The sequence below is a fragment of the Loxodonta africana genome, chromosome 27 (assembly GCF_030014295.1).
Source record: "Loxodonta africana isolate mLoxAfr1 chromosome 27, mLoxAfr1.hap2, whole genome shotgun sequence".
Classification (NCBI taxonomy): domain Eukaryota; kingdom Metazoa; phylum Chordata; class Mammalia; order Proboscidea; family Elephantidae; genus Loxodonta; species Loxodonta africana.
Window position 1 is genome coordinate 36,335,026 of NC_087368.1, and position 26,361 is coordinate 36,361,386.

Below are 26,361 nucleotides of genomic sequence, written 5' to 3' on the forward strand. Positions count from 1 at the left end.
AAAAAAAAAGAGGAAATAAAGTAGCTTTGAGGCCAAATGTCCATCAGTAAGGGCGTCCGTACGGCATCATCCCGTGTGACGTTGAAAAGAAGGTGATGGAGCTTGACGTGGTGACATGAACCTTCTCCAGGATACGTGCTAAGCAAAGAAAGCAAAGTGTAATGTGGTGAGCTGCCATGTGTGTACGTATGCCAAGACTGAACAGTTACCAAAAGCTGACACAAGTGTCTGCTTCTAGAGAGCAGAGTGGGTGTCGGGGAGAAGTGGAGGCAAGCTCTTCACCATATACCTCTTGAGGCCTTTAGAACTTTCCGCCGTGTTGGACACAGCATTAGTCTGCCCCAAATTCCACCGGCCTCTCTCTTACGCAGAGAATAGTGTGAAGTCCTTGGTTCTGCTCTCCTGGCCTATGGTTGGCCTCTGCTTGCCTGCCCGTCCAGCCTTATCTCTCACTCCACTTCCCTGCTGGCCCTCCGCCCTGTCTCTCCCTAGACAAGCACAGAGCAGCGGGGACTTGGTTCCGTGATGCAGCTTCCCTTTCCCACCCCTCACGCTTGGCCTGCTCCACTTACAAGCCCTTGAAGCATCTGACTAGCTCATTTGGAGCAGCACCCCCCATGGAGTGTGCTGGCCCTGAATTCAGTTCTCGTAGCTATGAGTCGGAATCTACTCAACAGCAGTGGGTAGCTTTACTCCTGCCCTGGCTCTAAAAGCCTAGCTTACTGTAAAATGTAGAGCCCCCGGGTCCTCAGGAGGCGGTGACACCCTGCGTGGGAAGGCCAAGAACTCTAGGGTTGAACAGATGTGGCCCAAGATCCTCATCAACCATGTGCACTGGGGAACGTACCTTAGCACCCTCATTTTCCTTTTCTGCAAGATGAGGACAGTGAGACCCACACATAGAGTTTGGGGGTGTTGCTTGTCCCTCTGGAACACCTAGCACAGTGCCTGCTGTCTTGTCAGTGCTCAGCATATGTTGCTTTCTTCCTGTCCCTTCCTTCTTTCCCATTGACTATCAACCGGTCCTTTCCTTGGGTCTTAAAGCCCTCGGGTTTCAAAGGAAAGAGCACAAGACCAGGAGTTACGTGTTCATCCTTGATGCCATCAATGACTAACTCTGGGGAGATGCTGGGCTCTTCAGTGTCTTCCAGTCCCCTGCCCCTGACCTGGGATTCATATCTATCTCAGTGCAAAAGAGCTTCGATCATCTGAAAACTATGAATGCAAAGGGCTAGCCTGGCAGCGTGAGTGCAGATCCTCTCCAGCCTACCAACTAGCCTGTAAGAATATTTGGAAGCTGAGTAAGGTAATGTCTTCCACATGCTGAGAAGATGATTCCGTGCCATGCAAGGTAGAGTAGAAAAGCCCCCACCATTAACGCAGTGACCTTGGCCAAGACGTTAACTGCTCTAGGCTCCGGTTACCTCTTCTAAAATATGAGAGTAATAAAATCCTACCTCACAAGGGCTGTTGTGAGAATCATATGAGGCGGTTCATGTGGAAGGTCTTTGTAAACTGTGCAATGGTCTACAAATGTCATCTGGTGTTAGTTGTTAACGTGAGTATTTGTCCATTGTTTCAGCGGAGAGTCCAGGACGTCATCAATCCAATTGTGTTCGAAGCAGCCTACAGCCTCGGCGAGCATGTGACTGGAGGGGAGGAGAAAGAGCTGCCAGCCCTGACACCAGTGCTTCGCTGGAAGAAGGGACAGAAGATCGCCCAGAAGAATCAGGTCAGAACCTTAAGCTCACACCCGGGCCCGAGAGGACTGGGCCATGTGGTAGAAGTAATGGCTTGGCGGTCAAGAGCTGGGGGCCTGGCGCCCTGGGGGACCGTGGTCAGATCACACCCCCTCTCTGGGCCTGCCGTTCCTGATCTGTAAAATGATGAAATGGTTGATCTTTATAGTTGCTTTGGGTCCCTGGGTGGCACAAGCAATTTGTACTCTGCTCAAACCTGATGGTTGGCAGTTCAAACCTACCTAGCTGTGCCATGAATAAAAGACCTGGCCGTCTGCTTCTGTAAAGATTACAGCCAAGAAAACCATATGGGGCAGTTCTACTCTGTAATACACGGGGTCACCGTGAGTAGGAATCAACTCCACGGCAGTGGGTTTAGGGGTGTGTCTAACTGCCTCGTGATTAATCACACTGAGACTATTCTCAAGTGGTTAGGAAATGATAAGCCCTGGAGACTGTGAACTGACTATTTAGCTCCTGAACTTGGCCCTTATTCCTAGATGGCTTCCAGAACTTACAGCAACATAGTAGGTGCTCAGTAAATGTTTAACGGGTGGGAAAACGAGGAGGGTGAAGAAGCAAGAACCTTGGCTTGGTGAATTGGTGGTGATTCAGTTAAAAACACCCCACCCAAGCGTCTGTAGAAGCCAGGCCACTGAGCGTGCAGGGTGGCCCATCCTGGCTGAGGCTCGTCAGATCCCAGGATGTCTGTAGAACAGTGTTTGGTGCAGCCCACATGAGGTGAGTGAGCCTGGGAGCTGTTTCGGGGCAGCAGCACACGCCTGTTTCTGCCCTGAGCAGTCTATGAGATGCGCAGCTCTGAGCACTGTGTAGGAAATGTGCAGGGAGCCCCTGGCCCCAAGTCTGGTTGAAACCCAAGGTAGATCCAGGACCTCAGGGAAGGTCAGGAAAAAAAATCAATGGACCCCTGTTTAGGGTGGAGGCAAAGTTGTGGAACCACCCACTGGCCTCACCCTCCAAGATTCCTCAGACTGCTCTGAGCTTGGGGACAATTAGCAGTTGAGTGACCCATGCCTTATAGGTTAGAATTGCAAACTGAACCACAAAGAAGCATTTGGGGTTCAAGATGTCCATCCAGGTGTTCAGTTAAGTGGTGAGATTTTTACCAAGGTGTGCCTGTTTTCTTCCAGAGTGTCTTCCACATCATTTTGGGTCAGGTTCCTTAGAAGAAGAGCCCAAGACAGGGATTCAGGAGCGTGTGGTCTAATGAGGGCGTACCGTTGGGTAACACCTGTAAGGAAGAGAGGGAAGGGGAAGGAACAGTGCAAGGATGTGGTCTCAGCTCAGATCTCCCCTTGACTTGGTCTATCAGAGACTCTGGAGCATAAATTACACCAAAAACTTGTCCTCTTCTTGAGGTGTATGGGCTGGCCTTTTGCACCCATATTACTCAGCCATTGGCTGGCTGCAGCATGTAGAAGGGGAACGTAACCCCCCTTGAAGGAGGCCCCCTTCTGCTGAGGACAGTTCTCTGGAGAAGGACACAGTTGTCAGCCTTTGGCAGCAACGCTCACATCAGCTAGGGGATGGGGCTGTGGTTGTAAAGGGGATTGGGCAGGGCCAACGTGCCCACTACACATACAGCCTATTGGGAACACTGCATTTCAGGATGCTTCTTTTGATTGAAAGCTTACATTTCTTTCAAAATGCCAGTGCCTCTGCAGGATGGCTGGTAAGCCCGCTGGCTGTTGATATTTGGAGCAGGCTCTAGGAGAGTGAAGGGAAAAACCCCCAAGGACATGGTCTCTAAGTGGGTGGGGCAGAAGTAGTGGGATTGGCATTAGGAGGAAGAGACAAAAGCAAGGATAAGAGCAGGAGATAAGATGAAGAGGAGGGTGGGAAGCTGATGACTTCTACCTTCACTGAGAAGGAGGAATTGATCCCCTGACAGTGAAGTGGGGGGAAGAGATTAAGCTGGGGAGGTGGTAAATTGATAATCCCTAGATAATTAGCCCTCTACTCCTAGTATTGTTCAGCTTTGTCAGGTGGCATCTTTCTGGCCTGATAAGCTCACCCATACTTCTGTTCATGGGAGTGGTCCAAACACAGGTACTAGGAATCATTTCAGGGTACTGTTTGATTGTTGTATCTTTGAAATGAGCCAGTGAGGTAGCCACCTCTTCTGTTCAACATCTTGCTAGTGCTGGCCATGGCTTCCACAGTGGAGCCAACTTTTACACCAACAAATCCATCAGTGGCAGAGAAGTGGACCTTCTTTAATGAAAAGCATCTTAGAACCTTTATTGACATTTTTAGATTCAAGTAGCCTCATCAGTGCCAGAGATTCAGGGACAGGTTAGTGTTAAAATGCAGCTCTTGGTCACTTCTGGTTCAGGATGGCCAGCCAAAAACAAATGCTTATATCTGTGCCTCCCGATACCCCATTAAAATTATTATAAATGAGTAGATCCCAAACAGAGAGGAGAACACTGCGGGTATGGAGGCATCAGTCAAGGAAAGAGTTCAATAATTTTGTGGAGTGAGAAAATAAGACGTAAGAGTGTTGATGGGTGAAGCACGGAGGGGCTGCAGAGACCCTGGACGTCTGTCTACCCATGTAATCAGAGACTGCAGATCAGGACAAGAGTGAGAAGTAGGCTAAAAAGGGGGAAGGGGGTGTTAAGCGAAGGTTGGTAGAGGAAGAAGTTGATTTCTCATCCTGTCCCCACCCCTGTAGCTTCAGGCATGCAGAATGTCAAACAGCCAGGCATTTTCTCCTCTGAAGAGCTGAATAAACTACATAAGATAGTATGGGTGGTCTGATTTCCCCGGAGGAAAGCCTTACTTCCTGGCATTTGGAGCCTCCAGTGTAAGGGCTCACTTGCTCTCCTACCATCTGCCCAGACACATCTGCAGATTTTCTGATCAGCCCCTTCACCTCATTCTTAAATATGAATGGACAGCCAGGGAAACATGAGTTTGGGGGGAAATGTGGTGCATAAAAGAGAAAGACCAAAATAAACCAACAGAATAACAGACTTGGAAGGAAATAAATAATTTGGGAAATAGAAGAGATTTTTTTATATATATATATAAAAAACAAACAAAACAAAACCTTAAACTCTATGTAGTAAATACAAGTAAATTTAAGAATGTATTCCATCTGTTAGGAAATGAATGGGATTCTATTTCTTTATATAAAAAATATGGTTACAAGCCAAAAATTCACTGAAAGAATTAGAAGGTAACACTAGGAAATCTATTAGTAAGCAGAGCTAAAGAAAAATAGAAGTGAAAAAACAAGAGAGCCAAAGGATTGATTTAAGGTCCTACGTCAAAGTAATAGGAATACCAGAAAAAGTGAACAGAGAAAATGAAGAGGAAATTTTCAGAGATATAATAGAAGGAAATGTGCCAGAGTTAAAGAGAGATACTATTTTCAGTTGTAAGGGCCCACCAACTCACAAACAGAATAAATCAGAAAGATCCGAGACCCGTCATTTTGAAATGTCTGGGCTCCAAAGACTAAATGAAAATTCTAAGCTCTCAGAAGATATATGGTAGCTTACAATGGAATAAAAGATGGAGTAGTCCGTTAACTTTATTATAAAGATAAGAAACAAGAAGATGGTGAAATAAGGGCTTCAGAAGTTGATTCTGAAACAAGAGTTTTATACTAATTGTTAAGTATGAGGTTATTTTTAAGAAAAGCAAGGACTCCCAAGGAAATTACCTAAAATGCACTCTGGTGAAATAAGAGCGACAACAATAAAGAGCAAGATGTGGAATGCAAGAAACTCTGGAATTAACCCCCAGAAGTCTAACGACAAGGAATTCTAGGACAACAATGGCAGGAGGCTAGAAAAATTTGATCCAATTTAGAACAGAAGGTCAATGAGCAAGAAGAATGAAGCCAAGCAACAAACAGAATGAGAAGAAACTGGAAAATATTCAGGATACAGTACAGATGGGATATATTTTTCTATGGGTATGAAAAAATAAAGGCAATTAAAAACTCCAGGAAAAATAGAAATATGTTCGATATGTCATGGTTTACATATGAAACAAATTAAAATGTGGGATTTTGAGTGAGTAGAAGAGCATAAGGAAGGAGTATTTATTTGACCTTGATAATGGAAACATCCTCCCTTAAGTAAAAGAAGTTGAGTATTCCTGGGGTTTTAACTTCAGAACTATCAAGAAGGATATATAATCATGACGCTGTCTTAGCACTGTGAACAAATAGATATGTAACTGTGACAACAAAAGCACTGTTTGCTGGTTTTCAGAATTCACAGTCAAACCAAAATCAGAGCTATGGGTTAGTATAGAATTTAAATGCCATTAAATTTGACTAGAGGTAAAAGTAGGACAGGAGTTTTCTTAATATTTTTGTCTTTTAAATTGATGAGTCAAGAGATCTTGCAAAATTAATGAAACAAGAAATAGCTCTTTATTGTTAAAATTGAAGAGATAACCGATAGATGTTTTTAAAGTGTGGTCCCCGGACCAGCAGCATCAGCATCAATGGAAACTTGTTAGAAATACAGATTCTCAGGCCGTGTACCATACCTACTGAATCGGAAACTCTGGGCATGGGGCCCAGCAATCTGTGTTTTAACAAGCCCTCTCCAGGTGATTCTGATGCACTCCAAAGTCTGAGAGCCATTTCAATAGAAGAACAAACAGTAATGATTTACCTGTCAGAATTAGGGATGGGGAGGGGCCATGTGTAAGTGAGATAAGTTCTCCTCTGTCATTGCAGGAATTCATCAGATAATGTCTGACTCTGGTAAACTAAGGAGTAGCGTCATTGGCATGGTTGTTAGAGAGATGGAAGTAATCATTGAAAGAAACATAGGTGGACATGGATAATGGCCGTTGCCCTGGAGGGCAGGGCTCTGTGTGAGGCGGGGGGGGGGGGTTATTTTTTTTTTTTTGACCATGTGATTACTTTGGTTAAAATTAATAAAAGAAAAATATTGTTCCTAGATTGCAAAGATTGTCCAGGAGTCTGAGAAAAATTCTAGGAGAGCAATCCTTGCTTATCTCCTTTTCCTGATTTTGGGGGGTGGGAGAGATAATTTAATGATCTTCCTCCATGTGTCTTCCAGATGTTGGCTCTGTTTGTGGGAAAGAAAGATTGTGAGAGCTAGGACCACTCCAGGAAGCTGATTTTTAACACAGAGAGCATCTCACCTCTTTTGTAGGAAGAAATGAACTTACCGGAGCTCTTTAGGTCATGTTGCCACATGTCTTTAGGATTGAACTATTTTAAATGCTTGATCTCTTCAACTAACAGGCACTGAGCGCATCCATATTGGTGCGCAGGATGGTGAAGGGAGTGGATTAAATCATATGGATCTTCTAGCAAAGTGGTCTGCCCCCAGTGACGGTCTAGCTACAGGCAGTGTGTGTGACATGGAGGCAGGGATGAGAGCATGTTAAGTACAGGCTTACTGGTGAATCTGAAGCTCTTCACAGTGAGTGGGGAGGTGGGAGGCAGGTGGGAGGCCAGGCCTTCCCTCTGCTGTGCCAAGACCAGTCTTGGGAGAAGATGGGCTCTGGGGTAGGGTTTTAGTGCTGGGCCGTGTGGGTGAATAGTGGGGTTGCCAGCAGTGCTGGGAAGGGTTGGGATTGTGGGTGCTCTGGAGATGATTGAACTAACACTGCAGGCCTCTCTGTGGGAAGTACACTCGCACTCCTACAGCCTGATGAGCTTACATTTCACCTTAAGAAGTTATAGTAAGCAGAGACTTACCTACCTCTTCTCAGGGGGTGTTTGAAATATATATACACACACACACCAAAACCCATTGCCGTCAAGTTGATTCCGACTCATAGTGACCCTATAGGACAGAACAGAAGTGCCCTGTAGGGTTTCCAAGAAGTGGCTGGTGGATTTGAACTGCTGACCTTTTGGTTAACAGCTGAGCTCTTAACCACTGCACCACCAGGGCTCCCCCTCCACACACAGATATGTAAATATATGTACCTGTATAAATATACATCTATAACTCTATTATTGTTGTGTGCTGTCAACATCAATTTAGACTCACAGTCACCCTGCAGGACAGAGTAGAACTGCCCCATAGGGTTTCCTGGGCTGTAATCTTTATGGGAGCAGATGGCCAGGTCTCCTCTCAAAGAGTGGCTAGGTGGATTCTAACTGTTAGGTGCTGAGCACTTAACCATTGTGCCACCACATTCAGAATGCTTCTTAGAACTGAGAATGGTGAGACTTTGTCTCACTTACTTTGGACATGTTATTAAGAGGGACCGATCCCTGGAGAAGGACAATGTGCTTGGTAAATGAGAGGGTCAACAAAAGAGAGCAAGAACCTCAAGAAGATGGACTGACACAGTGCATCAGTGGGCTCAAACACAGTAACGATTGTGAGGATGGTGCAGTACAGGGCAGTGGTTCGTTCTGTTATGCATAGGGTCACTATGAGTCAGAACTGATTTGATAGCACCTAACAACAACAACAACATAGATGTCTGTCTGTTTGTCTATCTATATATCTATCTAACTAATCTATTTCTGTCTATGGAGTTCTGGTGGGACAATGGTTAAGTGCTCAGCTGCTAACCTAAAGGTGTCAGTTCAAAGCCATGCAGTGGCTCCACAGGAGAAAACCCCTGGCAATCTGCTCCCATAAGATTATAGTGTAAGAGACCCTCTGGGGCAGTTCTGTTCTATCTTATAGGGTCACTGTGAGTCTGAATTAACTTGATTGCACACAACAACAAATATGTTTGTATACATACTAGCCAGAAGAGTACATAAAAGGACTACAAATCCTGGAGCATAATAAACATTCTTTTTCAATTTGAAATTTTAACAAATACTTGTTCTTTCACTCAGTCAGTTGTAAGCCTACTACACATAAGACATTGATGGAAAAAGAAAACATTATTGCTGCCTTCACGGACTTACAGACCATGCAGGAGTAATTTACAGGAGCAGAAAATGAGATGAAAATTGTTGTTGTTAGTTGCTATCAAGTCAACTCCAACTCGTGATGACCTTATGTATGATATAACAAAACGTTGCCCAGTCCTGTACCATCTTCAGATCATCGGTGTGTTTGAGTATGAGAGATGAGTATGAGCAAATTTTACTCCAGAGACAACTTCCAGCTGAGGAGATGGAGACGGTCCATGGGGAAAGGGGAAATGGGCCAGAGCCTTAAGGAATTAAGTAGGATTTAGACTCTCAGGGGTGGAGGGGTTTGATAGATAACAGAGATAGAGAGACCAAATGGAAGGTTGCTAATGGGGTTCTGTGTGGCCAAATATCTAGCAGGTGGGGGAAAAGGGAGTGGCCTTCAGGGCTGGAAATAGCATCTAAGGCCTCTTGTGGGGGCCTTGTTCACTGGCTGAGAACTTGGACTTGATCCTGTAAGAAACAGGATGCCATTGCATCTTTTTGAGTGGGGGAGGTCAGAGATGTGGTTCAAGGAGCTTGTAGGAGCTCATCACAGTGGCCTCAGGAAGGTCTTAAAGGTGAATCCGTGGAGGTTCTTCTGTCTGATATACCCAGGAAGTTGACTCGTAAGTCATTGCTAGTGTCTCAGCCGCTGAAACAGAGACAATATGGAACTAAGAAAAACAATCATGGAAGACCATGGCTGACCTGTCTGCTGGGAAAGAGGAGCACTGTCATTGGACTGGTCACATGAGGGGCCCTTATCCTACCCCCTCAGATGAGAATACCTGTGTTAGAGATCCTGTCTTCAAATGCTACACGCAAAGTCAGAGCTTTGAAAACTGTAATTGCTCTCATGCTTCCTCAGGAGAGGAGTCCCTGGGTGGTGAAAACAGTTGAGTGCTCAGCTACTAACGGGAAGGTTGGCGGTTTGAGTCCACCCAAAGACACCTTGAAAAAAAGGCCTGGTGATCTACGTCTGAAAGATCACAGCCATCGAAAACCCTGTGGAGCAGAGTCCTACTCAGACACACAAGGAGTCACCATGAGTTGGAACTGACTTGACGGCAGCTGGTTTGGTTTGATTTTTCCTCAGGGGATTCCCGAAGAGACCTGGCTGAGGCTGCACTCCTGGGCCGTCCCCTGTGGTAGGCAGAATGGCCGCCCAAAGATGTCCGTGCCCTAGATCCTGGAAGCTGTGAATATACTGCGTTACACGGCAGAGGGACTTTGCAGGTGTAAACACGGTTATGGACTTCAAGATGGGAGATTCTCCTGGGTTATCTGGGTGGTCCCAATCTAATCACATGAACACTTAAAAGCAGAGAACTTTCTCTAACCGAAGTCAGGAATACGAGGCAGAATAGGAGGTCAGAGAGATTTGGGAGAAAAGGAAGTTGGAGATTTGAAATGAGACCGTTGGTGGACGTGAAGACAGAGGGGAATGTGATAAGGAACGCGGGAGGCCCTAAGAAATGGAGAGAGGCTCCTGGCTCAGTGTCAGCTAGGAAACGGGGACCTCAGTCTTACAACCACAAGGGGCTGAGTTCTGCCAATACCCTGAATGAGCCTAGAAGCAGGTTTTCCCTGAGAACCTCCAGATAAGAGCCCAGACCAGCCAGCACCTTGATTTCAGCCTTGTGAGGCCGAGAGCAGAGAAACCAGCTTAGTCCACTCAGACTTCTGACCCATGGAACTGTGATATAATAACCTTGTGTTATGGCAGCAGTCGAAAAATACGCCCCCACCTCAAAGACCCCTGGGCTTGTTTCTCCCCTGGCTTCTCTGGGGAAGGGGCACAGGCTTTGGAGTGATAAGATCAGGGTCCCAGCTCAGAGCAGAACTTACTTGCCTGGTGGCACTGGACCAGTCACCACCTTGGTTCCTCACTTGTCATTTGGAATTGACGTCTGCTTTTCCTACCTCCATGTGTTGTCTCACACATGTGGAATTGCATGTGAAATCGTATGTGAGAAGCACCAAAACGATGAGGTGGCATTAGGTCCTGTCCTTCCCTTGTCTGGGAAGGAAGAGTCACCCGGCCTCTCAGAGCTTCCATCTCATCCACGGAGAGTGGAAGTGACAACCGGCTTTTTGGCACTGCTATGAGGAGAGAAGGAGGTATCCATGGGAGACCTCGATTACCCACCATGATGGTCCCTTCCTCTGAGGGCTGTTCCTTTCCTCTAGCCTCAGCTGGCCCACAGCCCTGGTTCCTCGATGGCACCATCTAAGGGTTCTTCCTGACTCCTCTGGTGGGCCTCTTGGAATCTTGAGGTCTGTCTGGCCCTCACTTGTCAGGCTCAGAGATACCCTTTTGTCTTTCCTAGTAGGAGAAGATACGGGAATGACCCATACAACCAGAATTCAAAACAGACAGCTATACCACTGCAGCCCAAATGGCTCATGAATCCCTCCTGTCCTCTCCATCTCTGCTGGCTGCTGCCACCCTAGGCCAGGCTACCATCATTTCTCACCTAGGTCAGGTCACTCTCCTACATGACCACCACTCCCCCAGTAGCTTTCCTGTGCCCTTAGAAGAAAGTTCAGCTCTTGCTAAGTCCAACATGACTCTGTGTAATAGGGCCCTGGCCTCTCCAGCATCACCCAGTACTAGTCACATACCGTGTTACAGCCACCCTGCTCTGCCTCCAGCTCCTCTAGTGTATCCAGCGCTTTCCTGCCTTGAGGCCCTTGCACAGGCTGGGTCCTCTTCTGTAAAGGAATGTAGTTTTCCTTGTGAATGGTTTCTCAATTTTAAGGTCTCAGCCCAAATGTCATTTCCTCAGAGAGCCATCCCCCAACCACACTTTAATCCTTGACTTAGCTGCCTGCTTGATTCCTTCATCACACCTGTCACTATCTGTTAATATTTTGTCTAATTGATTTTCTGTCTTCCTCGCTGGAATGGCAAACCTATGGGGTACGGTTCTATTTGATCTTATTTTCTATTGATCCCCACAATGCCTGGCGCACAGTGGCTTCTCAGTAAACATGTCTCAGTTGAAAGAGTCCTTCCGAAGGAACACAAGGCTAGGCTGTCCTGCAAAAGCTGGACAGCATATCAGAGTTTCATCACCGGCAGAGTCAGCGAAGTATAATTGAACGAAATGCGCTTAGTCAGTGCCCTGGGAGTTCCTTGCCGGCAGGAGAACATGGCCTGTGATCTACAGTGACTTACTTCCATGGCAGGGTGTTTGTGCATGTGTATGCCGACTGTTGGAACCCTGGTGGTGCAGTGGTTAAGAGCTCGGCTGCTAACCAAAAGGTCGGCAGTTCAAACCCACGAGCTGCTCCTTGGAAGTCCTATGGGGCAGTTCTACTGTGTCCTATAGGGTCACTATAAGTTGGAGTCGCCTCGACAGCAACGAATTTGGTTTTGGTGTAAGCTGGCTATTTGAAAAACAAGATGGAGGAAATACTGCTGGTGAAAGATGTTGCTGGCTGTGTTGAAAATACTGTCATTTTTCCAGGGAAAGGTAGCTATTTTGCTCCAATATTCATTTTCAGCTATGTTGAATCTATAACTTCTGGGCGCCCCTTGTGCTGGGAATTGTCATTTTTTGCCCCTTCCACCTCCAGACCCTTCAGTGCTTGGGTGTACAAGAATCCAGCTCCATGTCTGTGAAGCCCACTGTTTGTACAGCCTGGATGTTAGGTAATACTTTCCCAGCTGAGGTGCTCGTCTGGTCTTAAAATACTGTTATTTACAGCTACCAGGTTTATTTATTATCATATATAAATGTCTCTGCAGAAAGAATGGAATGCTGACAGATTGGGAAGGTAGAGGAGGGGAGAGAACAAGAGTTAACTCATCAGAACGAGACAGGGTTCAGAAACCATCCCACCTGGGGGATTACCCCTTGTGCACCTGGATTCTGGGAGCAGTTGGGCCCAGCTGAGGTGGGGAGGGGGTATGAGAAGATGAGATGGCCCCCCATCCATGTTTCAATTCTCCTTGTATACTGTTTGGCACCAGTTTCTATGTACTGTTCTTCTCAGAAAGGGTGCCACGGTGAAACACGTATGAACGCTGTCTAGTTTTAAGTTGTTAGCTTCTGTTTCGTTGGCCCCTGACTAATGGTGACTCCATGCACAACAAGCTCGGACCATTGTGATCCATAAGAGTTTTTTTTCCCCTATGATTTTCAAAAATTAATTTAATTTTTAAAAAATTTATTGTGCTTGAAGTGAAAATTTACAAGTCAGTCTCTCATACAAAAATTTATATACATCTTGCTGTATACTCCTAGCTGCTCTCCCCCTAATGAGACAGCATACACCCCCTCTCCACCCTGTATTCCCCGTGTCCATTCAACTAACTCCTGTCCCCCTCTGCCTTCTCATTTCGCCTCCAGACAGGAGCTGCCCACGTAGTCTCATGTGTCTACTTGAGCCAGGAAGCTCACTCCTCACCAGTATCATTTTCTATCTTATAGTCCAGTCCAATCTCTGTCTGAAGAGTTGGCTTTGGGAATGGTTCTAGCCTTGGGCTAACAGAAGGTCCGGGAACCATGACCTCCGGGGTCCCTCTAGTCTCAGTCAGACCATTAAGTCTGGTCTTTTTACGAGAATTTGGGGTCTGCATCCCACTGCTCTCCTGCTCTCTCAGGGTTTCTCTGTTTTGTTCCCTGTTAGGACAGGGAACAATTAAATTGAGACCAGTTGATACATTTTAAATGGCCGCTTGCTAGCGTTTAAGACCCCAGACGCCACTTTCCGAAGTGGGATGCAGAATGTTTTCCTAATATGTTTTGTTATGCCAGTTGACCTAGTTGTCCCCTGAAACCGTGGTCCCCAGAGCCCCATCTCTGTGACTCTGGCCTTCAAAACTTTCGGTTGTATTCAGAAAACTTCTTTTGCTTTTGGTTGAGTCCAGTTGTGCTGACTTCTCCTGTATTGTATGTTGTCTTTCCTTTCACCTAAAATAGTGCTTGTCTACTATCTAAAAAAATTAATTTTATTTTCATGGTTATTCCCTTTTTTTTTTGAACATTTTACTGTGCTTTAGGTAAAAGTTTATAGTAAATAAGTTTCCCATTCACTAATTCATACACAAATTGTTCCAAGACATTGGTTGCAGTCCCCGTAATTACACTCTCCCATTTCCACCCTGGGCTCCCCCTTTCCATCCCTCTGGTTTCCCTGCCCCTTCCTGCCTTCTTGTCTTTGCTTTTAGGCAAATATTGCCATTTGGGTCTCGTATAGTTGATCGTTCTAAGGAGGAGCTTCCTCAGGGCTGTTATTGTTTATTTTGGAAGACTGTCTATTATTTGGCTGGAAGGTGATCTCTGGGAATGGCTTCAGGTCCACATCAGAAGGGTACCTTAGGGCCATAGTCTCAGTGGTTCCTCTGATCTCAATCAGACTGGTAAGTCCGGTCTTTTCCATGAATTTGGATTTTCTTCTACATATTTCTCCCACTCTAACCAGGACCTTTTATTGTATTCCTGGTCAGAACTTTAGGTAGTGGTAGCCGGCCACCATCTAGTTCTTCTCGTCTCAGTCTAGTGAAGGCTATGGTTCATGTGGGCCACTAGTGTTTTAGACTAATTGCTTCCTTGAGTCTTTGGTTTTCTTCACTCTCCTTGGTTCTGGACAGGAAGAAACTAACAAGTTCTAAGACCCCAGGCACAGTAGGGTATAGAACACTATCTTCATAAACTATGTTATCCCGGTTGACCTAGATGTCTCCCAAGACTATGATCCTTCGCCTTCAATCCCAGTGTCTCAGTCCCTAGGTAATGGGGCTTTGGCTAGGAACACCGCTTGCTTTGTCTCAGCATGTCACATTGGGCGTGTTTGGGTGGGAGGGCATCTGTGATCCATAATTCCTCCTGTCCTCTGTTTTTGTGCAGTCTCTCCTTCCGTTTGGTACTCGGTCCAATTCTTCAGCCTTGCCTTTGATGCACAGGTTCCCAAAGTTGTCATCTGTATCCAGTTCACTTGTTTTCTTGAGCATTTGTTGTAAAGGGGACACTGTGAGGCACCTGATGATGCCACGATCTTGGACCACCTCCTCCATAGGGTTTTTCATTGGCTGGTTTTTGGAAGCAGATCGCCAGGCCTTCCTTTCTAGTTCATCTTTCCCTGGAAACGCCACTGAAATCGTCATAGCATCACACAAACTTCCACTGACAGACAGGTGGCGGCTGAGCACGGGCTGCGTTGGTCAGGAATTGAACTGGGGTCTCCTGCCTGAAGGGCGAGAATTCTAGCGTTGAACCACCACTGCCTCCCTGGTTTCAGGGACACATGAAGCAATCAGGAAGTTCAGCCTTCTCACAGACGGAGAAGGAGAAGTCTGGCTACACCCGTCTCAGTCTTCCCCTCCAAGGTTTCCCCAAAAGGCAAAGGGAAGTGAACTTCTACTAACCAAAGGCTGGGATGTATCTGAATTAACCCATTATACTTGAAAATTTCTCCTTTAATGTTACGTGTTATCTTTGCAATTTATGGAAAAGTTGTGTTCTAGTCCTCCAAACCTTTTTTTAGAAAAAAATAATGTTTTCTCCCCAAATCTTGAAGCCAGTGGTTTTGCTTCTGTATTATCCTGCCTTATGGAAAAATTTCACCTACAAGCATGGGGTGTGTGTGTGTGTGTGTGTGTGTGTGGAAACACACCAGTAAATAGGTTTTGATTGGGGAAGCATTATCTCTTGTTATCTTCTGAGATGATTTAGGAAATCAAATGCAAGGCACTGTGCTCTTTGAAGTTATACCTGGGCGTTATTTAGGGGCTGTCCTTGGGGTAGCTGGGGAGAAGTCTCGCTGGCATTAAGAAATGCTTCCAGTGGCTCGTCCTCTCCAGTTTCAAGTCCATCTTCTTTGCTTTCAGTTGCTTGCCTGTGTCTGGCATAGCAGCTTTTTAAAATCCAGCTAGCATACTTTTTCCTTCTCTCTGACAGCACCAGCCCCTGTATTTGAACTTGGTTCTGTTGTCTGCCTCTTCTTGTGACTAATTAACAAGCAACTTTTAAAAATAAATGAAGCATGGAGCACAAAAGATTCCAGCGTAGAAATCGAGAATTTCCGATTCTGGGAGGCAGTAGCTCCTAGAAGAGCTTGTGGCTGATATTAGAAGTTGGGAGTTATCAAGGGGCCTGAAAAGTGGCCTGTAAAAGGCTGACCAAACCCAGGCAGATGTGGAAAGGACAGTGGGCTGGGAGTCCAGGGGGCCGTCCAGACCCCAGTGGGCCAGGAGGTCACCGGGCAGCCCCAGCCTCACACTCACTTCATTCTGGGGGCTGAGCCGGGACATCTGAACAGTGCCTTTAGCAGAGCCACGCAGTAAACCAAGGATGCCCAAAGTCGGAACTTGGCACTTTCGGTTTCTTCACAGGGGACTGAAGCAGAACTGGTGCCGTGTTTGTGTTTACAGGGAGACCGGCAGGGCTCTTTTCCTCCTGTGATGTCAGAATCTGCAAGGGCAGTTCGTGCAGAACCCTGAGAGGAGAGGAAATTGTCAGTTATTCCTGTGAACGTGATAGTCTTTAAAAAGCAGCTGCATCTGGACTCTCTGATTCTCTAGGATCCGATTGTAAATACCAGGCAATGAGCCTTTTCCTTCCTTGTTGAGGAGTCGTTGGGCACCAGGCCAGAGAGAGCTGAACACCCGGGACCACCCTGAGCTCTCCTAGTGTGCCACATTGGGGATAATGTCAGATTTGGGAAAAGAGCCCATTGAAGCAAAGCTGGGAGGGAGAACCCCTTACGCTCAGGGCACGGCATTTGTACAAACATTCTTGAATGCTGTGTTAGGTCCTGGGGTTGCAGACATGAATTGCACAGGGCGGGGGCCTCTGGATACTTCTGCAGGACTACGAGGGAAACGCACGTGCAGGAACGTCACTCCTGCTATCCAGGCATAATGCTGCACCGTAGGGGCCTGGACCCTCAGCAGAGTCACGCTGCATGTCAGGAAATGTCTCACTCATTTTAATAGCTTTCTTGTTTGCTCCCTTTGGGGCAGGATTTGAACATTTATTCCCACCCAATCCAATTGTCCTACTTTTCTCAGACCTCAGCGTGGGATTTGGTTCCCATAGCAACCCTATAACCAGTGTCTATTCCATGTCAACAACCCTACTTTTTTTTTTTAAGCAAATATTGCTAAGTCCAAGAAACTGACCCTGTTCTGAACATGATGGCTAGAATAGGCAGAGAATCCTTCTGCTTCACGTGAGACCAGAAGGGAAGACTTTCTGGTGCAGATTTCGGTAGGAGAACCAGGTGCCTCAGCACCTGAGAATTCTGGGTGGCTTCCTCTCTGAAGAAAAGTTGTCCCAAATCACATGGCCCCGAGGCCACCCTAGCCTTGGTGACTACGGCATTGTGAGCACAGCACGGCCAGCCCCAGCCCCTGGGCTTTGGCTCACAGCAAAATGCAGCTTGAGCTGGGCTCATTGTATTTTTTTTTCTTCTGGCCAGAAGAGAATGAGGAAACCAAGAGCCAAATATTATGGAACAGGGGTGTTATAGATGGAATGGTGTCTCTCAACTTGGCTAGGCTATGATTCCCAGTATTGTGAGGTTGTCCTCTATTTTGTAATCTGATGTAGTTATCCTTTGTGTTGTAAATCCTAACCTCTATGATGTTAATGAGACAGTACTAGAGACAGTATCGTTAATGAGGCAGGACACAATATACAGAAATTAGGTTGTATCTTGAGTCAGTCTCTTGAGATATAAGAGAGAGAATTGAGCAGAGCGAAGAAGACCACCTAGCACCAAGAAAGAAAAGCCAGGAGTGGAGCACATCCTTTGGACCCAGGCTCCCTGCTATGAGAAACTCCTAGACCCAGGGGAAGATTGCTGACAAGGGACCTACCCCTAGAGCTGACAGAGAAAAAGCCTTCCCCTGGAGCCGAGGCCCTGAATTCAGACATCTGACCTCCTAAGCTGTGAGAGAATAAATTTCTCTTCGTTAAAGCCATCCACTTGTGATATTTCTGTTACAGTAGCACTAGATGACTAAGGCAAGGGGTCAGCAATCTACAGCCCATGGGCTAAATCTGACCTGCTGCCCGTCGAATACAGCCACACTCATTCCTTGACATATTGGCAATGGCGGCTTTCATGGTACAACAATACAATTGAGTAGTTGTGACAGAAACCCTGTGGGCTACAAAGCCTAAAATATTAACTGTCTGGCCCTTTACAGGAAGTTTCCCAACCCTGTTCTAAAAGAAATAGAGTAAGGATTTGGGGGGAAGTTGGAGGAAGGATTTTCAAAAGAAAAGTGTATATATCAGGGAAACTTGAGGTGAAGACCAGGATGAGGAAGGAGCCATCTTGGACATGCAGTCTGTGAGGCTGAGGCCACTCCTGGGTGTCCAGTCCGCAGCACCCTGAAGCCTGAGGCAGGAAATGGCTGTCTTCTGAGAGAACTTTGTCTTCCTTTCACCAGAGAAGAGTAGGAAATGATGACTTCTTAGATCTATTTTCATTTTCCAGAAAGGTGTCTTCCAGCAAATAAATTGATGGGACTTTTGCCAGCCCACAGGTGGGAGCTGGAGGGCAGTGGGAGAGGTGGCTTCCAAACTGGGTTCAGATTTGCCTGGTTTCAGGCAGCCAAGCTTGTGTTCCCCCAGAGGACTGGGGTATGTGAGTAAAGCAGGAGGGAGAGGTTTTCAGAGGCCCAGGTTGGAGATGTTGGGGTTGTTCCCTGACAGGAAAATCAGGAGTTCGGCCTGTGGCTTCAGGAAGAACCTTTGTACTTTCATGTCCTTTGTATAGGGCCTTGCCTAAGCAAAGGATTTGTCAGGGCTTGAAATGTACAATCCGTTGCCAGGATTCGGGAAGGCCATTGGGCTGGTGGAGTACTCTGGTAATCTATTGCTGTGTAACAAATCACCTTGAAACTCAGCGGGGCTGGAGGATCCACTTCCGGGATGGCTCACTCTGGTGGCCTCAAGTTTGTGCTGGCTGTCGATTTCTGTCCATATGAGCCACTCCACCGGAAGCCTGGTCTCTCTCACAGCATGATGGCTAAGTTCCAAGAGCGAATGTCCCAAAAGAACTAGGAGGAAACTATATTGCTTTTTATGACCCAGACACAGAGGTCACACATTGTCCCCTCCACCATAAGTACACCAGATTTAAGGGGAGGAGACATAGTCACATTGTCAGGAGCTCTGTGGGAGATACTGTTGAATCTATCTTGGGGAAGTACAGCCTGTAACACAGAGGTAAATCCCCGTTGACTCTTTGCCTCCACTGTCTTTTTGTTTCACCATAAATTAGGAAGCTTGTGTGTTCACTCAGGCCTGCTGTAGTCATCTTTCACATTTGCTGGTATAGGCTGTGATGCACAACACCTAAAAAAAAAAAAAACAGTGTAGTAGCTGCAAACTCCCCACCCCTGGCTCAGCGCTAATCTGGATTAACAGTAACTGTGCTAGCTTCCTAATGCTGCTGTGAGAAATGGCCACATACTGGATGGTTTAAAACAACAGAAATTTATTTTCTTCCAATTTTGGAAGCCAGAGTCTGAAATCAAGGTATTGGGAGGGTCAGGATCCCATTGAAGGTTCTAGGGAAGAATCCTTCCTTGCTCCTCCAGCTTCTGTGGCTCCTGGAAATCCTCGGTGTGCCTTGAATTGTAGCTGCATCACTCCAGTCTCTGCCTCCATCTTCACATGGCTTCTTTCCTCTGTGTCTTCACATGCCCTTCTTATGAAGAAGCCAGTCATTGAACTTAGGACCACCCTAATCCAATTTGACCTCATCTTAATTTATCTAATGGTGTCTGCAAAGACCCTGTCATGGATTGAATTGTGTCCTCCAAAAATAAGTGTCAGCTTTGCTAGGCCATTATTCTCAGTGTTGTGTGATTATCCACCATTTTCTCATGTGATGTGGTTTTCCTATGTGTTGTAAATCCCAACCTCTATGATGTTAATGAGGCATGATTAGAGGCAGTTATGTTAATGAGGCAGGACTCAATCTACAATATTCAATTGTGTCTCAAGTCAATCTCTTTTGAGATATGCAAGAGAGAATCGATCAGAGAGATGAGGGAACCTCATACCACCAAGAAACAAGAGCCAGGAGAATCACGTGTCCTTTGAATATGGGGTCCCTGCATTGAGAATCTCCTAGATCCAAGAGAAGATTGATGACAAGGACCTTCCCCCAGCGCCGACAGAGAGAGAAAGTATTCCCCTGGAGCTGGCACCCTGAATCTGGACTTCTAGCCTCCTAGACTGTGAGAGAGTAAATTTTTCTTTCTTAAAGCCATCCACTTTTGATATTTCTGTTATAGCAGCACTAGGTAACTAAGACAGACACTGTTTCCAAATAAGGTCACATTTTCAGGTTCTGGGTAGACATGCATTTTGGAGGAATGTTACTCAACTTTCTGATACAGTCATGGATATTTTCACTTTCATTTTACAAATGAGGAAACCAAGTTGTGGAGAGAGGACAGGTCAGTTTTCTTAATGTAACCCAGTTAAACTAGGGCCGGACTTTTTATTTTCTAATTTCTAAGCTACTGCTTTATGTTCTCACTATAGTTTGTGCTTAATTTTAGCCGGTCAGTGTAAGCGCTCACGTAGTGGTGTGTGTATGTACATATATACATGTGTGTATGTGTGTGTATACACATAAACGCACACACACATACACACACATACACACATCGTATTCAGTGCTTGCCTTGCTGGATGGAACTGCAGCAGCACTAGAGAACTTAATAGCCAGATAAGCCAGTTTCAGGGACAGGAAATAGAAGAGTACATGGGAAAATCAGACCAAAGAAAATGAGCTTTTACAAAGCAGCTGGTTCCTCAAAGGACACTTTGCACTTGCACGCAGCAGAGGGACAGGTGTTTTGGCTGGGGGAGGGGTTGATATGGCTTTGGCTTTAATGGGCGATGTGCTAGCACTGGCCCTAAGATGGCACCTCCTCCATTGGCTGCCCATCTCAGTGGTCACCCATCTCTCAGAGAACTGTGTGGTCTTTCAGTGTTGACCCAGCAGCTACTATGTGCCAGGCTTTAAAGGCAGCACAGAGGTCCAATACATGACCCCCTTATGGAGTGTAATTTTAGCAGGAAAGACAGTCATTGAACATGCAATAATGTTGATTCATTATAATTGAGATGAGCAGTTGAATGAGAAAGTATATGGAACTTACAGGAGTTCATGGCAGGGCTTGCATGTGCCAAGGGACTCAGCATTTTTACTTGCTGGTTGAAGGACGAGCACATGAGCTCGGTGAAGCTGGAGGTGGGGGCTTCAGAGAACAGCTGGTGGGGATGTGCTGAGGTGGGAAGTCACAAGGCCAGTCCAAGGGATGGCTAGTATGGATTAGAGGAGGCAGGGGTTGGTGCTTTCCACCTTGTGTGCCACGTGATGGATTCAGGTCACACCCTTTTCTTTAATTTTCACCTGACTCCACCCTCACCCTTCATCCCATCTCCAAGGTCCACCGGGCATCTGTTGCTGGTGAAACATGAAAGGCTGTGACACGTGTAAGGGAGAAACTATAACCAGGCGTAGAGCTGGGTTTTGTGGGGCTTGAACTTTATACAATTTGGGAGGGAAGCTCTTTTCATGGAAAAAAAAATGTGTAATTATCAACGCGAAGTTAGGTAAAAGAACTGGATAGGGGCCATGTCAGTGAGGAACCCTCAAGCTTAAGCTTCATTAGCTTTGTGGTAAAGCCCCTCTGGTGTGAGTTACGTCCTCATAATGCCTTCCTTTCATCGCCTCTGAGACATGCATGCCGTGTTTCCACCCACTTCCTCCTGTTTTCTCTTTGGTTGAATGGCAAATAAAGCACAAATGTCTTGTGTTGAAATCTCCTGGAAGTTGGGCTCTGTCCTTGCTCCCAGTAGTGTCCAAAAGAACATGTGAATTTCCTCTTTTTGCCCAAGACTTCCATGAGTTTTTTCCCCACAATCAAGGAAGGGAATGTTGGCTGGGACACCTTATTCTTCTGGAAACGTGGCACAGGAATATGAATTTCCATAGGCAAAATTACTCTGTCTGGTTGGGCCTAGACTGTTTGTGGGCCAACAAGTTTCTGGAGTCCACACTGGCTCTCTGAGAAGCCTCCTGAAATTGTTCTGTGGGAGGGGAACAAATCACCTGGAACAGTATTCTGTGGGAAGAAAAAAATTACAAACATGAGCACTGATCATAAAGAAGTTTAATAGCGAATAAATAACAATTTAAAAAATGGCAATAGGCTCTTCTCTCCAAATCCCACTGAAATGATCAAAGCTGTCTGAAAATAGTAGAGTCCCTTGTCAGTCTGGAACGTAGAAGCCTGCCGTCCAGACATCACAAACATTGAAGAAGTTGAGACCAGACAGAGGAGTGAAGCCCGCCATGTACCATAGAGAAAAGAAAGCTATAATCCTTCCCCAGATGCTGCTGTTTATTCACAGGCTGTCCCCCACAGACGTGCCCAAGCTCAGGCACATCCCACAACCCTCTGGAAATATATTGGTTTTGGCACATGGAGCATCAGGCCCCAGCAGTGGGCGGGGCTTTGGCTGTTGAGGCCCAGTCTTGGTTTGAGAAAGGATGCTCTGCCCCTATCAAATGCTGGCTGTCCCAGCTAGACGTGGGAAAGAACCCTTCAGCCCTGTCATAGCACCCCTTATTCTAACAGCCTTTTGCAACTAAAAATTAGAATATGGTTCTGTCGCTAAGGTGGAGCCTGTCTTAAATACAGATTTTCCCCCTCCCCAAAAAGAGCAACTAGAGGGAAATGACCAGAGTATAATCTAAGAATTCTTGACTCAACTGGATTATGACTCATTCACATCTGAGACCATCCAGAAGACGTTCTCAGACGAGCAAAGACTGAAAGGACACCTACCATGTACGCTTCTGAAAAAAAACTACTTGAAAAAGCACTTCAGTGGACTGAGAAATGAACAAAAATAAAGAATGTTATTGTTAGGTGTCATCGAGTCAATTCTGACTCATGGCAACCCCATGTGACAGAGTAGAACTGCCCCATAGGGCTTTCTAGGCTGTAATCTTTATGGGAACAGATTACCAGGCCTTTCTCCTACAGAACCCCTGGGTGGGTTCAGAGCTGCTGAGTGGGTTTGAACTGCCAACCTGGTAGTTAGCAGGCGAGCGCTTAACCATTGTGCCATCAGGGCTCCTTAAATGAACTCATGAAAGCAAGACCGCCTTTGGTTTGGGTTTCCTTGGAACTTTAGGGCTCCTCACCATGCTGAGGAGTTGGCTTCTTTTAGGTGGGCATGGAGGGCTTAAAGGGCACGGGAGAGTTCCCTGATTTGCAAGAAGGTAAATTGGCTGTTGTTTACGCATCTGCTATTAGAATCCTGTTCCAATCTTCCTGTTGTGTCTCTCACAGACCGTTTTTGAAAGGAATTGCCGTTCCGAGGACTGTGCTGCGGACCTGCAGCTTCGGGGTAGACTGTTGCTCTCCAGGTACGTCAATGCGTCTTTCACAACATTGTTCTGAGAAGGTTGTTTTTTTTTTCACTCCAGGCCTGAAATCTGATGTGCAGATTTCCTCCGTGAAGAGCATGGAGTTAGTGGGTAGAGCTCGCCTGCTAACCAAGAGGCCGGCAGTTCAAATCCACCAGCCGCTCCTTGGAAACCATATGGGCCAGTTCTGCCCTGTCCTATAGGGTCACTATGAGTTGGAATCAACTCGACAGCATTGGATTGGTTTGGTTTTGGGAGGTTTAAAAAATGTGTATAGTAAAATAATCTTAGCAGTAACTATTATTTTGGGTGATGGTTTTATTTTGTTTGAAGTTCCACGTATCTCACAATTTAACCCTGTATTTCTAATTTCTGTGACTGTTTGTGGGGGGGAGGGTATTTCAGCTTATTGTATTAAGTTGAGCCATATGAAATTGCCGATATTTGACTGTTTGGGGACAATTTCATATGGTTCAACCTATTATATAAAGGTTTCTTTGATTTTTTTTTCCACAGTCAGCGATGTGGCACCTGCTTTAACAAAAAGTAATGTTTCTGTGGCAGGATGGGGGTGAGGGAGAAGGGCAGGCAGTCCTGGTCAAGTGAACAGACAGACAGTCTCTTTGTTGTTTCAGGGTTTCCTCCCGTAATACGTGAATCCCCCAAGGCTAAAGGTGAACGGTACAGAGTCCTTCTGTTTCCTCTTTGGCAGCCCTTTATTTTAGATTTCTTTTAGGATGAAGGTGCTGGTCCTGGATCATTTAACCACATTTCAGAGAATGGTTTCCTTTTGAAACAATTCCTTCTGAAAGATTTTTTTAGCTTGGAGGCCAGAAAGTCTACCCATAAGATTTATTAGTTTTTCTCAGAAGCAGTCATCAGGTTCTGACAGCCCTTCTGTAAAATGCCATAGTGTGACTTTCATCGGTAACTACCAGAGTTCAGTTTGGGGGGAATGAGAGAAACATCCCATGATGAACCGGTGACTGTGCTAGGGAGCTTGTACTTATAATGATAAATCATTTTTATTCATCAAAGAAAAATGAAGACTAAGAATTTTTGTTGTTGTTGTTGTTTGAGTTTATTGGGGAGGTGCTAGAGCCCCTTCTCAAGCATACATACACAAATACTCCCCCAAACCACTTACGTATTAATGAGCATTACTGTTACTCAGAACTAGAGTGGTGGGTAGATTAAAGGAGCACGTCCTCTGCCACGCTTAGAACATCACTTAAAACTCGTGAACTGGGTGTTAGAATTGTTTGACATTAGTTAAGTAGGGTCTTCTAAGATTATTGGAGAAACCAATTCTGAAAACGGTTTATAAATTATCATCCCATTAATTTTCATTTCAAATAAGTCTTCCAAAAAGTGCTTTAGGGACACAGTAACATGAAGCAAAAAATATGGATTTGTTTTATGTTGAGACAGGCTGTAAAGGTTGGAAATTTATTTTGGATCACAGAAAACATCATGTGGTGGGGAAATATATACTCGGTCCAAGGTTAAATACTAAGTTATGAAAGTCCTGATCTTCTCGCTACCCATTAGTGGATGGTCAAATTCATCTCGATTAAATTGTGCCTTTTGTATATTAAGATATAACATTTGAGGCTCATGGCCCATCAGGCATCTTGTGTCTAAAGCTGCCTCCACTGCCCCAAACTGGACTCCCAAGGGTGCTGGCAGAATCACTTCTGCTCTGCAGGACCAATAATCAATAATGGTAGAACTAGCATGGTGGCCAGGGCATAGAATGTGGTAAGCCCCATGGATATCAGCTAGCTATTGCCACAAAAATACTGTATAACAAAGCACCCAAAAACTCAGTGGCTTAAAATAGCAATCACTAATTCCCATGGACCTGCAGCTCAGTTGAGGGCTGGCTGATCCAAGCTGGATTTAGGTGGCTTTTGGCTGACTTGCTCAGGCACCTTGCATTCAGCAGAGGGCATGTTGATCTAGGCTGGACTCAGGTGACTCACTTCAGCTCTACTCTGTTGTCTTTCATTGTCATCCTGGCACCAGTGGGTAGCCTGGGCATATTCTTCTCATGGCATGGCAGAGATGAAAAGGACAAGTGGAAACACGCAGGGACTCTTAAGGCCTGGGCCCAGACCGGTGCACTGTCGCTTCAGCCTTATACTATTGGCCACAGCAAGTCACGTGGCCAAACGCAAAGTCCAGGAACAGAAAAATATTCTTGACCCCTTTGGTGGGAGGAACTTCAAAGTCACATGGCAAAGGCATGAATGAATACAGGGAGGGGCAAGGAATTGAAACCGATAATGCAATCTGCCACACGACATAGAAAGCAGAGTGACTTTGCCTCTCATCCTGATGCTTTATAGTTTTCAGGGCTATTTCAGCCTTTCTTGCAATTTTGTCTTCCTAGAACCTGGATGTGAGACCTGGGGACTGAGTGAGGAGGTTTCCTGCATCTCAGAGGCGTTGTCCTTGGACTAAGCCCGGGGGCTCTTAGGATGAGTTATGTCCCAGAAGACTCCCTGGTCTCTCAAAATAGCTTTCTGGCTGGCTCCTTCACTAAGCAAACCTTCATTATACTCTGGGGCCCATGGCTGTCCCCAAAGGGCCCATAAGAGAAACGTTAATTGATGATTAGATGAGCAGAGATTCAAAACCAAAGCCTTGATTTCAGTTACATTGAATTTCTCCAGACTTTTGGGTGATCACTGCAGATACAGGCTCAAAGACAGATAAGGAGCAGTCAGTAAGCTCCTAATGGAAACCAGGGTTGACCAAGACTTAGTATCTTGAACTAGAGGTGAACTGCTTTGGCCACCATTTAACTCCCTTGATTCATTATTGTCAGGAATGGGGCACAAATTCCTTCACTGTTCAAGCCAGGCAGGTACTGGGCTGCAGAGATGACCGGTGTGTGGGCTCTGCTCTCCCCCAGTGTGCACAGTTTGGGTGGGAGGAGGGCAAGAGACTGGACAATGGTGGTGCCACCCGTGAGTGCTAGAAGAGAGGTGGGTGGGTCACTACAGGGCTGTGGAGCAGCTTCCAGAAGAAGGTATAAGGGGAAGGACAAGGACCCAGACATTCTGGGCAGAGGGAAAGTGAGCAGAAGCAAGGAAGTGTGGAGATCGGGTGTCCGGCGTGAAGGGAGTGGCCAGGAGAACGTGGTGAAAGACAAGACAGGAAGTAACCAGATTGTGAACCACGGATGAATTTGGCTGTCATCTTGAAGACGGTGGAAGTGTAGCGTAGTTGTAGCCCAAGTGCATTTAACCTAGGAGACGACAACTAGGCACACTGAGCAAGAAGAGAGAGAGAGAGGGG

General features: G+C 46.0%; 1 protein-coding gene across 3 annotated transcripts in view; it reads left to right on the forward strand.

The window, feature by feature from the left end:
• ITGA9 (integrin subunit alpha 9) overlaps nt 1-26,361 on the forward strand; it is a 395,095-nt gene that overhangs the window by 200,787 nt on the left and 167,947 nt on the right. For all 3 annotated transcript variants that reach the window (XR_010319610.1, XM_064277483.1, XM_064277482.1), the window contains exons 16-17: nt 1,583-1,732; nt 22,979-23,055. Coding sequence is in view for 2 of the 3 variants with exons in the window: in XM_064277483.1 (XP_064133553.1) it covers nt 1,583-1,732; nt 22,979-23,055 (227 nt within the window). In the remaining variant the exon portion in view is untranslated. The remainder of the gene's footprint in view (nt 1-1,582; nt 1,733-22,978; nt 23,056-26,361) is intronic.